The sequence below is a fragment of the Pseudophryne corroboree genome, chromosome 3 (genome assembly GCF_028390025.1).
Source record: "Pseudophryne corroboree isolate aPseCor3 chromosome 3, aPseCor3.hap2, whole genome shotgun sequence".
Taxonomy (NCBI): Eukaryota; Metazoa; Chordata; class Amphibia; order Anura; family Myobatrachidae; genus Pseudophryne; species Pseudophryne corroboree.
In genome coordinates this window covers 380894011-380909938 of record NC_086446.1, presented here as the reverse complement: position 1 = coordinate 380909938, position 15928 = coordinate 380894011, and the positions used below count along the sequence as shown (strand labels likewise).

Below are 15928 nucleotides of genomic sequence, written 5' to 3'. Positions count from 1 at the left end.
TATTTTTGCATATTTGTCACACTTAATTGTTTCAAATCTGCAAACAAAATTGAATAGACCAAGTCAACTTGAGTTAACACAAAATACGGTTTATAGTGTACAGTTTTTAAATGATCATTTAATTTATTGAAGGAAAAAGGTTATCCAACACCTATGTCATAAATAAATTGCCCCCCTAAACTTAATAACTGGTTGTGGCCCCTTTAGTACCAACAACTTCAACTAAACACTTCCAATAACTGGAGATAAATCTTTCATATCGCTATGGAAGAATATTGGGCAACTTGTCTGGAGAATTGCTATGATTCAGCCACATTGGAGGGTTTTCAAGCATGAACTGCCTGTTTACGTAACTACATTGGATTCAAGTAAGGAATTTGTCTAGGTCACTCCAAAAACTTAATTTTGTTTGATTTGAGCTATTCAGGTGGACTTGCTCTTGTACTTCAGATCATTGCCTTGCTGCATAACCCATTTGTGCATGAGCTTCAGATCATGGACTGATTACCGGACATTCTCCATCAGAATTTTCTGGTAGACAGCAGAATTCATGATTCCATCAATTATGTCAAGTCACCCTGAAGTACCAAAGCATCCCCATACCATCACACTACAACCACCATGTTTGACTGTTGGTATGAAGAGATGTAACGAGACTCATGTCTTTCAAAAAGTTCAATTTTTGACTAATCCGTCCACAGAACATTAGGCGTAGGGATTATGAATATATATTTTTTTTTGCCAAATGTGCAAATATGTTCCTTATGGTTAGCAGGGGTTTTGCACATCTCCCATGGATACCATGTTTGCCCAATGTCTTTGATATGGTAAAATTATGAACGCTTACTTTAAATCAGGCAAGCGAGGCTTGCAGTTCCCGAGCTGTTTGTCTGGGTTCTTTTGTGAGTTCCTGGATCAGTGGTCAATGTGCTTTGGAGCAATATTGCTAGACTGGCCTCTCCTGGGAAGGCTCACCACTGTCCCAACTCTTCTCCATTTGGAGGTAATAGCTCTCACTGTGGCTTGTTAGTCCTTTCCAGACTGATATAATCATTTTCTTTCTCAACTGTTCTGGAATTTCTTTTAATCACAACATACTGGGCTGCTTGTGAAGACCCTGGCCCAGATTTATCAAGCCGTGGGGAGTGATAAATTGCACAGTGATAAAGTACCAACCAATCAGCTCTTAACTGTCATTTTTCAAACACAACCTGTAACATGGTAGTTAGGAAATGGTTGGTTGGTACTTTATCACCATGCAATGTATCACTCTCCGAGGCTTGATAAATCTGGGCCACTTTTAACTAACTTGAAATTACTGGAAAGATTCTATTTAAGTGATGTTTAGATTCAACAGAGCTAATACCCCTTTCACATCGCACAAATAACCCGGTATCGACACGGCATATTGCCGTGTCGACACGGGTCAGTGTGCGATGTGAAAGCACTCTGTGGGAATTAGCGGGTCGCCTGACCCGGTAATTCAACCTGGTATAAAAGAAGGATTATACCCGGGTTGAGTACCGGGTCAGGCGCAGTGTGAATGGGAGCCGCGTCGATGCGACACGGTTCCCATTCACAGCATAGGGAGAGGCGGCGCAGGAGATGAGCTCATCTCCCAGCGCCACCTCCAACCCCACCCTGCTGCTGCTGCACCCCACCGCTGCTATGGCAACCGACCCGATATATTGCCGGGTCGGAAAGCCACCATAGCAGAGCAAATGCCGGATCCCACCCGGTAAGGACACGTTTCTCTTACCGGGTGGGATCCGGCATTTGTGATCTGAATGCAGTATGACAGTAATCAAGCCTGATTGTGTCTAGTCTAATTGAACACAATTACTGATTCATTTTGGGTCACTGGTTGAATGAGTAACTAAGGGGCGATTGCTATTTCACACAGGGCTAGTTGGTGCTGGATAAAAATTAAATAATCTTTATAAGACTGTATTTTGTGTTTACTCAGGCTTTGTCTTATATTCAATTTAGTTTGAAGATCTTTAACAAATAAATGCTATAAATATGTAACAATAGAAGAAATCAGGAAGGGGGCAAAATCTTTTTCATGCCTCTGTAGCTGATCCAGCGCATACGCAAAAGCTGTGTTTTTTCTTTGGTGCATGTGCAATACGTGTGCATTGCGACTTGTGTGCAACTCAGAATCAGGCCCAGTGTGTGGAGCATAGATGTTTTACTATATATATATATATATATATATATATATATATATATATATATGTGTGTGTGTGTGTTCTGTATATAGACAGTATGTGTAGTTGCAGTTTTTTTTGTTCCTCCTCTCTTCCAGGAGAAGCATGCTTCACATCACCCACTGGTTTCCCATCAAAACATAACTGGTATAAAGGCAATTAACCAAGGAGTACTCTGGGTTGAACCTGCTGGTGACACTTGTACAGACGATTCTTCTTCTTTAAGTGAACACACAGAGTCTCCAGCTACCACAGCAGTACCCCCAACCTCACCATCAGCCATCAGGTTGACCATAGTAACAACATCTACTCCAGGTAATACAAATTGGATAAATTACCAGATTTGATCACTTTGCACCAAAACATTTGGAAATCTCTGGATTTAAAGGATCCATGAGGGGAAAGTTAAATTTTTGTTTTCTGTTTCTAGATACCTCTACGGATGAGTTGGAAGTATCATCTGACACCCACACTTCATCCTTGCCTCTATTATCAGGATTGGAATCAGAGGTCCACTTTGTATCACCTGTTCCACCATTTTCAGAGCTAGATACCAGTACCGTCACTGTTACTCCTCCTTTCCCAGGAAGCAAGAATGATGAGGCGTGTCATTCATCTCCTCTTCCAACACTTATCCCTTGTGCACTTGTTGGTCAACCTCATCCTTTAACATCTACTACTGAATCTGATCCTCATCCACCACCACCCCCTCCACTTCCTAGTGCTCTCAGTGTACCCCCTCCATCTCCTCCTCTTTCTGCAGTTATTCATGGCCCACCTGCACCACCACCTCTCCCTAGTATACCACCTGTGCCGCCACCACCACCACCCCTTGGTGGCCAACCAGCTGCACCACCACTCCCTGGTGGCCCACCTGCTCCACCACCCTTAGGTGGCCCTACTGCTCCACCACCACCCCTAGGTGGCCCACCTCCACCACCACCACCACCACCCCCTGGTGGCCTTCGCCATTCTACAGGCTCTGCTCCACCGTCAGCAGGTGCTCTACACACAGGTAATGTGAATCATCTAAATTCTCACAATTAAATCTTCTAACATCCGATTTAATGTTATTCATTATTTAATCAAGTATCTATAGGTATGGGGCTACAATTTTGCTTAATTGGAGGTAGCAATCTGTACATTTATGGGCCTAAAGCTATATGGGTCTTGTCACAGCAATTTAAAAATGTCTAAGCTACTACTTAAATAACATAGGCTGAACTTTCTCAAGCACCTACTGTACCTATCTCCTCTACCTACTGTAGGTGTGAGTATTAAGAAACCTGTCCAGACAAAGCAAAGAATGCAAATCCTCAACTGGGTTGCCCTGCAGCCCACACAGATCACTGGAACAGTCTTTACTCAGCTAAATGATGATAAGGTGCTTCAGGTAATTAAAAAGATAATGCAAAGTGGAGTTTTTTTTATTGACAAGTTGGATTCTCAGCAGCAAACTTATAGATTTAAGCTGTTTAAAACAACAAACTGGTATCTGTATAGACAACTGAAAGCTAGCTCTTGAATTATTAATTTGCCTCATCCCATTTTTATATGTCTCTTTGTATACCTCAGCTAAGTGACAGCTTGCACTTTTCCAGGTCCCCATGTAGTCGTTACATATGTATATAGGCACTCATTCCGAGTTGTTCGCTCGGTAAATTTTTTCGCATCGCAGCGATTTTCCGCTTAGTGCGCATGCGCAATGTCCGCAGTGCGACTGCGCCAAGTAAATTTGCTATGCAGTTAGGAATTTTACTCACGGTTTTTTCTTCGTTCTGGTGATCGTAATGTGATTGACAGGAAGTGGGTGTTTCTGGGCGGAAACTGGCCGTTTTATGGGAGTGTGTGAAAAAACGCTACCGTTTCTGGGAAAAACGCGGGAGTGGCTGGAGAAACGGAGGAGTGTCTGGGCAAACGCTGGGTGTGTTTGTGACGTCAAACCAGGGGGGTCATTCCGAGTTGTTCGCTCGCAAGCTGCTTTTAGCAGCTTTGCACACGCTAAGCCACCGCCTACTGGGAGTGAATCTTAGCATAGTAAAATTGCGAACGAAAGATTCTCAAAATTGCGATTACACACCTCTTAGCAGTTTCTGAGTAGCTTCAAACTTACTCGGCATCTGCGATCAGTTCAGTGCTTGTCGTTCCTGGTTTGACGTCACAAACACACCCAGCGTTTGCCCAGACACTCCTCCGTTTCTCCAGCCACTCCCGCGTTTTTCCCAGAAACGGTAGCGTTTTTTCACACACTCCCATAAAACGGACAGTTTCCGCCCAGAAACACCCACTTCCTGTCAATCACATTACGATCACCAGAACGAAGAAAAAACCGTGAGTAAAATTCCTAACTGCATAGCAAATTTACTTGGCGCAGTCACACTGCGGACATTGCCCATGCGCACTAAGCGGAAAATCGCTGCGATGCGAAAAAATTTACAGAGCGAACAACTCGGAATGAGGGCCCAGGAACGACAAGCACTGAACTGATCGCAGATGCCGAGTAAGTTTGAAGCTACTCAGAAACTGCTAAGAGGTGTGTAATCGCAATTTTGAGAATCTTTCGTTCACAATTTTACTATGCTAAGATTCACTCCCAGTAGGCGGCGGCTTAGCGTGTGCAAAGCTGCTAAAAGCAGCTTGTGAGCGAACAATTCGGAATGACCCCCATAGTTGTATGTTGTCTTGACGCACCTGTATGTTTTCCCTCCCTACCCTTGCTCATTTCCTCCCATTGTCTGTGTTTTATTTTGTATGATTTTTTTTCTGTGTGTGTCTTTTTCTTGTTTGTGTGGACATGTCTATAGTTTGTATTTTTATTTGTTTATATTTTTATATGTTTTCTTTAGAAGCAACACATTTGGTTTAACCCATTGCCAGCATTGTTGTGCTCCATTGTTGTTTCACCTTTGATATTGATGTGGATCTTTTTTCTATTGTACATTTGTACTTGCGTTTATTTGGAAAATGGATTGAAAAACAAAAGAAAACATAATTCAAAGACTGATATCAAAAGTTATACTGAGATCATTGCAGTCACTTGCTATGCTATATTTTGCAGTTATACTGAGATTATTGCAGTCACTTGCTATGCTGTATTTCCGTTATACTGTGATCATTGCAGTCACTTGCTATGAAATATTTCACAGTTATACTGAGATTATTGTAGTCACTTGCTGTGCAATATTTCAGTTATACTGAGATTATTGTAGTCACTTGCTGTGCCGTATTTCCATTATACTGAGATCATTGCAGTCACTTGCTATGCTATATTTTCCTGTTATACTGAGTTAATTGCAGTCACTTGCTGTGCCAGGGGCGGATCCAGAAGAAAATGAAAGGGGGGGCACCATGATAGGGGAACAGTAATAGTTATATTTACATGCACCTAAAGCATGTTTGCTCCCAGATAAGGGGTGTGGTATCACAGGGGGCATGGCCTCACAGAATACGCCATGAGGTAATGATTGGCTGTAGGAGCGCATCCTGGTTTATTGCCAATGTTTCACCCTAATGAAAAGGCTAATTGGGCCTTGAAATGTTGGTCAACTGTTCAATTAGTTACGGGGGCCTGGAAGGCACCCCAGCACAATATAATTATTATAGTTTTTAGTTGGTGGTGGCAGGTGCAGCATAGTTTTGGGCACTGCCCTGAGACTCAGACTGCAGGACACAAACTGCCCATCTTTGATTAGCAGAAGCAGCCAGCTGGATCTCCAACAAGTAGCATAAGACATCTGCAGGACAGCCCTGTCACAATCACACAGGCCGCCTTCTCAAAGTTGAGGCTGAGTGTGACTGCACCTAGCATGGTGGTAAAGGAAGTGGAGGAGGAAGCGCTGGGATTATGGGCCCTCAATCCGAGTTGTTCGCTCGCAAGCTGCTTTTAGCAGCTTTGCACACGCTAAGCCGCCACCTACTGGGAGTGAATCTTAGCTTATCAAAATTGCGAACGAAAGATTAACAGAATTGCGAATTTACACTTCTTAGCAGTTTCTGAGTAGCTCCACACTTACTCGGCATCTGCGATCAGTTCAGTGCTTGTCATTCCTGGTTTGACGTCACAAACACACCCAGCGTTCGCCCAGACACTCCTTCGTTTCTCCAGCCACTCCCGCGTTTTTCCCAGAAACGGTAGCGTTTTTTCGCACACACCCATAAAACGACCTGTTTCCGCCCAGAAACACCCACTTCCTGTCAATCACATTACGATCACCAGAACGAAGAAAAAACCTCGTAATGCCATGAGTAAAATTCCTAACTGCATAGCAAATTTACTTGGCGCAGTCGCACTGCGGACATTGCGCATGCGCATTAGCGACTAATCGCTCCGTTGCGAGAAAAAAATAACTAGCGAACAACTCGGAATGACCCCCATTGTGCGGTGCAGTGAGGGCTAATGCTTCTGCGCCATCATAAGTAATAGTCTTACTCGATGCTGGCATTTGAACCTCACGCCTGGGCTGGACTCTGGCCGGCTGGCAGTGGGGGAGGTAGGTTGCAGTGTGAGCTACCCATTGGTTACCACACGGACTTCCTGTTAGAGCCGCGGTGGGTCCTAGTGCCTGCCGGCTCTTTTATCAAATCTTACTGACGGAAATAGCAGTAGTGCTGCTGCTGTTATCATTTTGGAAAAGAAGTCAGAAATGACAGGGGGGGCACGGGCCCGAGTGCCCCTCCCCTGGATCCGCCTATGTGCTGTGCTATATTTCTATGCTATCCTGAGATTATTGCAGTCACTTGCTATGCTATATTTTCCTGTTATACTGAGTTAATTGCAGTCACTTGCTGTGCTATATTTCTATGCTATACTGAGATTATTGCAGTCACTTGCTGTGCTATATTTCCCAGTTATACTGTGATCATTGCAGTCAGTTAGTATATTATATTTCATTCACCACCAGGAACTTGACATGAGTGACTTTGAGAACCAATTTAAAACCAAGGCTCAGGGACCGAACCAAAACACATTCTCAAAGAGAGTAAAGGCTGCGCAAAACCAACCAAACAAGGTTTCCCTAATTGAGGCAAATCGAGCAAAGAATCTTTCAATTACTTTGAGAAAAGGAGGACTGACTCCTGAAGCCATCACTACTGCTATTCAGAAGTAAGTATGTGAGTTCTCACATGTCAGTAAGTGCTCATCAGCATCTGAGATGTTACAGAAAATCCAGGAATATGGATATATAAGCAAAACCATTGTTTTGGTGATTTTCTTCATCTACCTTTGTCTAATGGAAATATGTAGAGATGAATTTATAATATCATGCTTCTAATAGGGCTTACAATATAATATGGCAATACCATTATAATGGTAGTGGTAGAATATTTATTTCCCTGTATTGAGCACAAGTGTGCAAATATATGTAAGTTCACAGTACTTTGAAAATGGCAGTTTTTATCCTTAGTTATATTTTCAGCAAGCCCACACAAACAGTGTATTGTTCCTTATTTTCTTTTATTGTAGGTATGATATGCAGGCTCTGAATGTGGATTTTCTAGAGCTCCTCTCAAGGTTCTTACCTACAGACTGGGAGCGGCAGCAAATCTCTCGGTACCTGCGGGAAGAGAAACCTCTTGACCAGCTGGGGGCAGAAGACAGATTTATGGTCCATCTCTGCTCCATACCCAGACTGTCTGAGCGAGTTAACACCATGATCTTCATTTCTAGCTTTCCTGAAACCGCTACCCGTCTTACACCGGTCAGTGAATATAGATGTAGGGCAATGCATGAAATATGAACGCTGGATACTTTAGTTTTGTGTTTGGGATTTGGCTGGATTTACAGAATATTGCTGATTGGTCTGCTGATTGCTGATTGGTCAGGGTGACAGCAGCTCAGATGCATGATTGCATCTTTCAAAAAACCCTGGGGGCATAAGTTAAATCCTGAAGGGGGGTACACACTGAGAGATCCGTGTTTAAAATCTAAGCAATCTGACTTGATTGCTTAGATTTTAAGCACGGATCTGTCGTGTGTATGCCCCCCAGCGATAGCGCTGCCAATCGCCGATGCTAGATTGAGCCTGCATGCAGGCTCAATCTAGCAGGTCGCTCACTTCAGCGCTGCGTGAAGTGAGCGTCCTTACATCCGCCCCCCTCGCTCAGCACACAACACGCTGTGCTGAGCGGGGCGAGAGATGTGTGCGGAGTGCTGAGCAGTCTGTGTTAAGATCGCTCAGCACACATCTCTCCCATCAGTACTGGCCTTAAACCTTTGTTGTAGTTATATACATTTTAGTCTGCTTCCATTGCCCATAACCTGGCCTTCAGTTGTAGATAGACCACATAGACCAAGGGCTAAGGTGTTGGAATTGTGGAGGGAAAGTTTGTATACCACTGTTTTATATTTTTTTTATTATATAGATCTCCTCTGTTGAGGGAGAAGTAGCAGGTGTTGGGTACACTATGTGGCTGATGTAAAATGTTCATGATCCTTTTTAGTTGCTAATTAAATACTTTTCTTTGATCCATATGAGGTATTTTCAATGTTGTGGTCATGATATTAATGGAGTTTTAATGCTGGCAGCAGAAATGCCAGTCCAAGCCTGTCTCCATACTCCTTTTGTAATAAGTATAACATCACTGGCAAAGACTAAGGAAGCTTTGTTAGCGCACATTATAGTATTTTGAAAACAGAAAGAAAAAGAGTCCTAAAAGTATCATTTCTTTCTCTGACGTCCTAAGTGGATGCTGGGTACTCCGTAAGGACCATGGGGAATAGCGGCTCCGCAGGAGTCTGGGCACATCTAAAAGAAAGCTTTAGGACTATCTGGTGTGCACTGGCTCCTCCCCCTATGACCCTCCTCCAAGCCTCAGTTAGATCTCTGTGCCCGAACGAGAAGGGTGCACACTAGGGGCTCTCCTGAGCTTCTTAGTGAAAGTTTTAGTTTAGGTTTATTATTTTCAGTGAGACCTGCTGGCAACAGGCTCACTGCATCGAGGGACTAAGGGGAGAAGAAGCGAACTCACCTGCGTGCAGAGTGGATTGGGCTTCTTGGCTACTGGACATTAGCTCCAGAGGGACGATCACAGGCCCAGCCTGGATGGGTCCCGGAGCCGCGCCGCCGGCCCCCTTACAGAGCCAGAAGAGCGAAGAGGTCCGGAAAAATCGGCGGCAGAAGACGTTCCTGTCTTCAATAAGGTAGCGCACAGCACCGCAGCTGTGCGCCATTGCTCTCAGCACACTTCACACTCCGGTCACTGAGGGTGCAGGGCGCTGGGGGGGGGGGGGGGGGGGGCGCCCTGAGACGCAATAAAAATACCTTACATGGCAAAAAATACATCACATATAGCTCCTGCGCTATATGGATGCATTTAACCCCTGCCAGAATATACAGAAAAACGGGAGATAAGGCCGCCGGAAAGGGGGCGGAGCCTATCTCCTCAGCACACTGGCGCCATTTTCCCTCACAGCTCAGTTGGAGGGAAGCTCCCTGGCTCTTCCCTGCAGTCACTACACTACAGAAAGGGTTAAAAAAAGAGAGGGGGGCACTAATTAGGCGCAGTATTAAAACATACAGCAGCTATAAGGGGGAATACACTTATATAAGGTTATCCCTGTATATAAATAGCGCTCTGGTGTGTGCTGGCAAACTCTCCCTCTGTCTCCCCAAAGGGCTAGTGGGGTCCTGTCCTCTATCAGAGCATTCCCTGTGTGTGTGCTGTGTGTCGGTACGTTTGTGTCGACATGTATGAGGAGAAAAATGATGTGGAGACGGAGCAGAGTGTCTGTAAAGGTGATGTCACCCCCTAGGGGGTCGACACCTGAGTGGATGTACTGTTGAAAATTACGTGACAGTGTCAGCTCTGTATAAACAGTGGTTGACATGAGACAGCCGGCTACTCAGCTTGTGCCTGTCCAGACGTCTCATAGGCCGTCAGGGGCTCTAAAGCGCCCGTTACCTCAGATGGCAGATACAGACGCCGACACGGATACTGACTCCTGTGTCGACGGTGAAGAGACAACCGTGATTTCCAGTAGGGCCACACGTTACATGATTGAGGCAATGGAAAATGTTTTACACATTTCTGATAATACGAGTACCACCAAAAAGGGGTATTATGTTCGGTGAGGGAAAAACTACCTGTAGTTTTCCTGAATCTGAGAAATAAAATGAGGTGTGTGATGATGCGTGGGTTTCCCCCCGATAACAATTGATAATTTATAAAAAGTTATTGGCAGTATACTCTTTCCGGCCAGAGGTTAGGATGCGTTGGGAACACCCCCTAGGGGGGATAAGGCGCTCACACGCTTGTAAGAACAAGGGCTCTACCCTCTCCTGAGATGGCCGCCCTTAAGGATCCTGCTGATAGAAAGCAGGACGGTATCCTAAAATGTATTTACACACATACTGGTGTTATACTGCGACCAGCAATCGCCTCAGCCTGGATGTGCAGTGCTGGGTTGGCGTGGTCGGATTCCCTGACTGGAAATATTGATATCCTAGATAAGGACAGTATATTATGGCCTATAGAGCATTTAAAAGATGCTTTTCTATATATGCATGATGCACAGCGGAATATTTGCCGACTGGCATCAAGTATAAGTGCGTTGTCCAATTCTACCAGTAAAGTGGTCAGGTGATGCGGATTCCAAAAGGCATTTGGAAGTATTGCTTTTGAAAGGGGACTTTTGGGGTCGGTCTTTCAGACCTGGTGGCCACGGTAACAGCTGGGAAATCCACGTTTGTACCTCAGGTCGCCTCTCAAAATAAGACGCCGTGTTATCAGGCGCAGTCCATTGTTGGCAAGCGGACAAAAGGTTCCTCTTTTCTGCTCGTGACAGAGGGAGAGGAAAAAGGCTGCAGAGATCAGCCAGTTCCCAGGAACAGAAACCTTTTCCCGCCTCTGCCAAGCCCTCAGTAGGACGCTAGGGCTTTACAAGCTCAGGCACGGTGGGGGCCCGTTCTCAATGAATTTCAGTGCGCAGTGGGCTCACTCGCAAGTAGACCCCTGGATCCTTCAGGTAATATCTCAGGGGTACAAATTGGAATTCGAGACGTCTTCCCCTCGCCGTTTCCAAAAGTCGGCTTTACCAACGTCTCCCTCTGACAGGGAGGCAGTTTTGGAAGCCATTCACAAGCTGTATTCCCAGCAGGTGATAATCAAGGTACCCCTCCTGCAACAGGGAACGGGGTATTATTCCACACTATTGTGGTACCGAAGCCAGACGGCTCGGTGAGACTGATTCTAAATCTAAAATCTTTGAACACTTACATACAGAGGTTCAAATTCAAGATTGAGTCACTCAGAGCAGTGATTGCGAACCTGGAAGAAGGGGACTACATGATGTCTCGGGACATCAAGGATGCTTACCTTCATGTCAAAATTTACCCTTCTCACCAAGGGTACCTCAGGTTATAGTACAGAACTGTCACTATCAGTTCAGACGCTGCCGTAGGGATGGTCCACGGCACCCCGGGTCTTTACCAAGGTAATGGCCGAAATAATGATATTCTTTCGAAGGAAAGGAATTTTAGTTATCCCTTACTTGGATGATTCCCTGATAAGGGTAAGATCCAGGGAACAGTTGGAGGTCGGTGTAGCACTATCTCAGGTAGTGTTGCGGCAGCACGATTGGATTCTCAATATTCCAAAATCGCAGCTGGTTCCGACGACTTGTCTTCTGTTCCTAGGGATGATCCTGGACACAGTCCAGAAAAAAAGGTGTTTCTCCCGGAAGAGAAAGCCAGGGAGTTATCCGAGCTAGTCAGGAACCTCCTAAAACCGAGCCAAGTCTCAGTGCATCAATGCACAAGGGTTCTGGGTAAAAATGGTGGCTTCCTATGAAGCAGTCCCATTCGGTAGATTCCACGCAAGAACTTTCCAGTGGGACCTACTGGACAAATGGTCCGGGTCGCATCTTCGGATGCATCAGCGGATAACCCTGTCACCAAGGACAAGGGTATCCATCCTGTGGTGGTTGCAGAGTGCTCATCTTCTAGAGGGCCGCAGATTCGGCATTCAGGACTGGGTCCTGGTGACCACGGATGCCAGCCTGCGAGGCTGGGGAGCAGTCACACAGGGAAGGAATATCCAGGGCTTATGGTCAAGCCTGGAGACATCACTTCACATAAATATCCTGAAGCTAAGGGTCATTTACAATGCTCTAAGCTTAGAAGACCTATGCTTCAAGGTCAGCCGGTGTTGATCCAGTCGGACAACATCACGGCAGTCACCCACGTAAACAGACAGGGTGGCACAAGAAGCAGGAGGGCAATGGCAGAAGCTGCAAGGATTCTTCGCTGGGCGGAAAATCATGTGATAGCACTGTAAGCAGTATTCATTCCGGGAGTGGACAACTGGGAAGCAGATTTCCTCAGCACGACCTCCACCCGGGAGAGTGGGGACTTCACACGGAAGTCTTCCACATGATTGTGAACCATTGGGAAAAACCAAAGGTGGACATGATGGCGTCCCGCCTCAACAAAAAACTGGACAGGTATTGCGCCAGGTCAAGGGACCCTCAGGCAATAGCTGTGGACGCTCTGGTAACACCGTGGGTGTACCAGTCAGTGTATGTGTTCCCTCCTCTTCCTCTCATACCCAAGGTACTGAGAATTATAAGACGGAGAGGAGTAAGAACTATACTAGTGGCTCCGGATTGGCCAAGGAGGACTTGGTACCCGGAACTTCAAGAGATGCTCACAGAGGACCCATGGCCTCTGCCGCTAAGAAAGGACTTGCTTCAGCAAGGACCCTGTCTGTTCCGAGACTTACCGCGGCTGCGTTTGACGGCATGGCGGTTGAACGCCGGATCCTAAGGGAAAAGGCATTCCGGAAGAGGTCATACCTACCCTGGTCAAAGCCAGGAAGGAGGTGACCGCACAACATTATCACCGCATTTGGCAAAAATATGTTGCGTGGTGTGAGGCCAGGAAGGCCCCCACGGAGGAATTTCAACTCGGTCGATTCCTGCATTTCCTGCAAACAGGAGTGTTTATGGGCCTCAAATTGGGGTCCATTAAGGTTCAAATTTCGGCCCTGTCGATTTTCTTCCAGAAAGAATTGGCTTCAGTTCCTGAAGTCCAGACATTCGTCAAAGGAGTACTGCATATACAACCCCCTTTTGTGCCTCCAGTGGCACCGTGGGATCTCAACGTAGTTCTGGGATTCCTCAAATCACATTGGTTTGAACAGCTCAAATCTGTGGATTTAAAATATCTCACATGGAAAGTGACCATGCTGTTGGCCCTGGCCTCGGCCAGGCGAGTGTCAGAATTGGCGGCTTTGTCTCACAAAAGCCCATATCTGATTTTCCATTCGGACAGGGCAGAACGGCGGACTCGTCCCCAGTTTCTCCCTAAGGTGGTGTCAGCGTTTCACCTGAACCAACCTATTGTGGTGCCTGCGGCTACTAGACTTTGTCAGGGCCCTGAAAATATATGTTTCCAGGACGGCTGGAGTCAGGAAAACTGACTCGCTGTTTATCCTGTATGCACCCAACAAGCTGGGTGCTCCTGCTTCTAAGCAGACTATTGCTCGCTGGATTTGTAGTACAATTCAGCTTGCACATTCTGTGGCAGGCCTGCCACAGCCAAAAATCTGTAAATGCCCATTCCACAAGGAAGGTGGGCTCATCTTGGGCGGCTGCCCGAGGGGTCTCGGCTTTACAACTTTGCCGAGCTGCTACTTGGTCAGGGGCAAACACGTTTGCAAAATTCTACAAATTTGATACCCTGGCTGAGGAGGACCTGGAGTTCTCTCATTTGGTGCTGCAGAGTCATCCGCACTCTCCCGCCCGTTTGGGAGCTTTGGTATAATCCCCATGGTCCTTACGGAGTACCCAGCATCCACTTAGGATAATTCTATTTCTCGTAGTCCGTAGTGGATGCTGGGCGCCCATCCCAAGTGCGGATTGTCTGCAATACTGGTACATAGTTATTGTTACCAAAAAATTTGGGTTATTGCTGTAGTGAGCCATCTTTTCTAGAGGCTCCTCTGTTATCATGCTGTTAACTGGGTTCAGATCACAAGTTGTACAGTGTGATTGGTGTGGCTGGTATGAGTCTTACCCGGGATTCAAAATCCTTCCTTATTGTGTACGCTCGTCCGGGCACAGTATCCTAACTGAGGCTTGGAGGAGGGTCATAGGGGGAGGAGCCAGTGCACACCAGATAGTCCTAAAGCTTTCTTTTAGATGTGCCCAGACTCCTGCGGAGCCGCTATTCCCCATGGTCCTTACGGAGTACCCAGCATCCACTACGGACTACGAGAAATAGAATTATCGGTAAGTAAATTCTTATTTTTTGTAGCAACTCAACGCCCTGATTGCAGCATCCATGTCAATCAAATCCTCAGAGAAGTTAAAAGGGATCCTAGAGGTAAGTTGCTGCTGCTACAAAATGATCAGTTTTTGCCCACTTGCCTGCCTCCTCTTCCATAGCTGTCATGTGACTTCTTCAGTGCACATATTCTAAACCCCATCTTGTTGTCTTACTACTTTTCTACATTCCATTACTACAACGATGTTGTCTCTCCCTGGCTTCAGCTGATTCTGGCATTTGGGAATTACATGAATAGCAGTAAGAGAGGAGCAGCATATGGATTCCGGCTGCAGTCGCTTGATGTGGTAAGCATTTGTGCTGGGAATAAGCATGTTTCTGGATAAGTCCAACTCTTTTAGATAGAAGTCTTTATTTGTAAACAAAGGCATTTCTATACTTGCCAAAAACTTTGAACGTGGTATATATATATATATATATATATATATATGAAATAATGTATATGGCTATTATGCTGATACAACATAAACCAAGGTACAGATGGAGCCACGCTAATCGTGACTCCGTCTGTGCCTGGGCACGCCTATCGCCACGTCTGGGGCACGCGCATGTCTGTGACGCGCATGCACTCCATTCACTAGAATGGGAGCGTCTCTGTGCACTCCCGTGGCGAGGGTAGGCGCCGGATCGCCTAATCCCGCCGGGAGTGCACGTGTGTGATGGAGCCGCACTAGATGAGTGCGTCTCCATCTGTATAACAACATATGCAGTTATTTTCTTACATTTCTGTTCTTTATAAATAATTGTGTAATACTGTATATGTGTGTGTCTATGTATTGTGAAAGAATCAGGGTAAGGATACCGTCTCCTTAAGTAAACTGGCGCACTTTCTTACAGCTGCCCAAATAGTGGTACGTCAGTACAGGGTGTCTGGTACAAATAGCCTCAGCTATTTCTATTTGCAACAAAAGTAAAAAATAAAACGTAAATCCTAGCCTGGCTCTGACTATACATAAAGCTTCTCTCTCTATGGGGGAGATGTACTAAGCCTTGGAGAGTGATAAAGTGGAGAGAGAGAAACTACCAACCAATCAGCACCAAGCTGCCATGTTGCAGTCTGTGGTGCAAATGTATTAACCTGGAGAAGGTATAAGGAAGTAATAAACCAGTGATAAATGCAAGGTGATAAACACACCAGCCAATCAGCTCCAATATGTAAATTAAGAGTTAGGAGCCGATTGGCTGATGCATTTATCACCTTGCACTTATCACTGATCATCTCCAGGCTTAGGGGGTCATTCCGAGTTGATCGCACGTAGCAACTTTTTGCTGCCCGTGCAATCAACTAGACTCCACCTATGGGGGAGTGTATTTCTGCATAGCAGGGCTGCGACCGCCTGTGCAGCCCTGCTATGTAAAAAAAGATTCCTGTAAAACAAGACCAGGGTAAGAGTTACTTACCCTTTGCGATCGATCCAGCGATGCAGGTCCCGG

At 45.8% G+C, this 15928-nt stretch overlaps 1 protein-coding gene across 1 annotated transcript in view; it reads left to right on the top strand.

Annotated features, from left to right (window-relative positions):
* The window catches only part of FMNL1 (formin like 1), a 136911-nt gene that overhangs the window by 111019 nt on the left and 9964 nt on the right, over positions 1 to 15928 (top strand). The window contains exons 14-20 of the mRNA XM_063959989.1: positions 2309 to 2525; positions 2641 to 3225; positions 3479 to 3603; positions 7112 to 7314; positions 7675 to 7909; positions 14465 to 14533; positions 14701 to 14781. Of these exons, the coding sequence (XP_063816059.1) occupies positions 2309 to 2525; positions 2641 to 3225; positions 3479 to 3603; positions 7112 to 7314; positions 7675 to 7909; positions 14465 to 14533; positions 14701 to 14781 (1515 nt within the window). The remainder of the gene's footprint in view (positions 1 to 2308; positions 2526 to 2640; positions 3226 to 3478; positions 3604 to 7111; positions 7315 to 7674; positions 7910 to 14464; positions 14534 to 14700; positions 14782 to 15928) is intronic.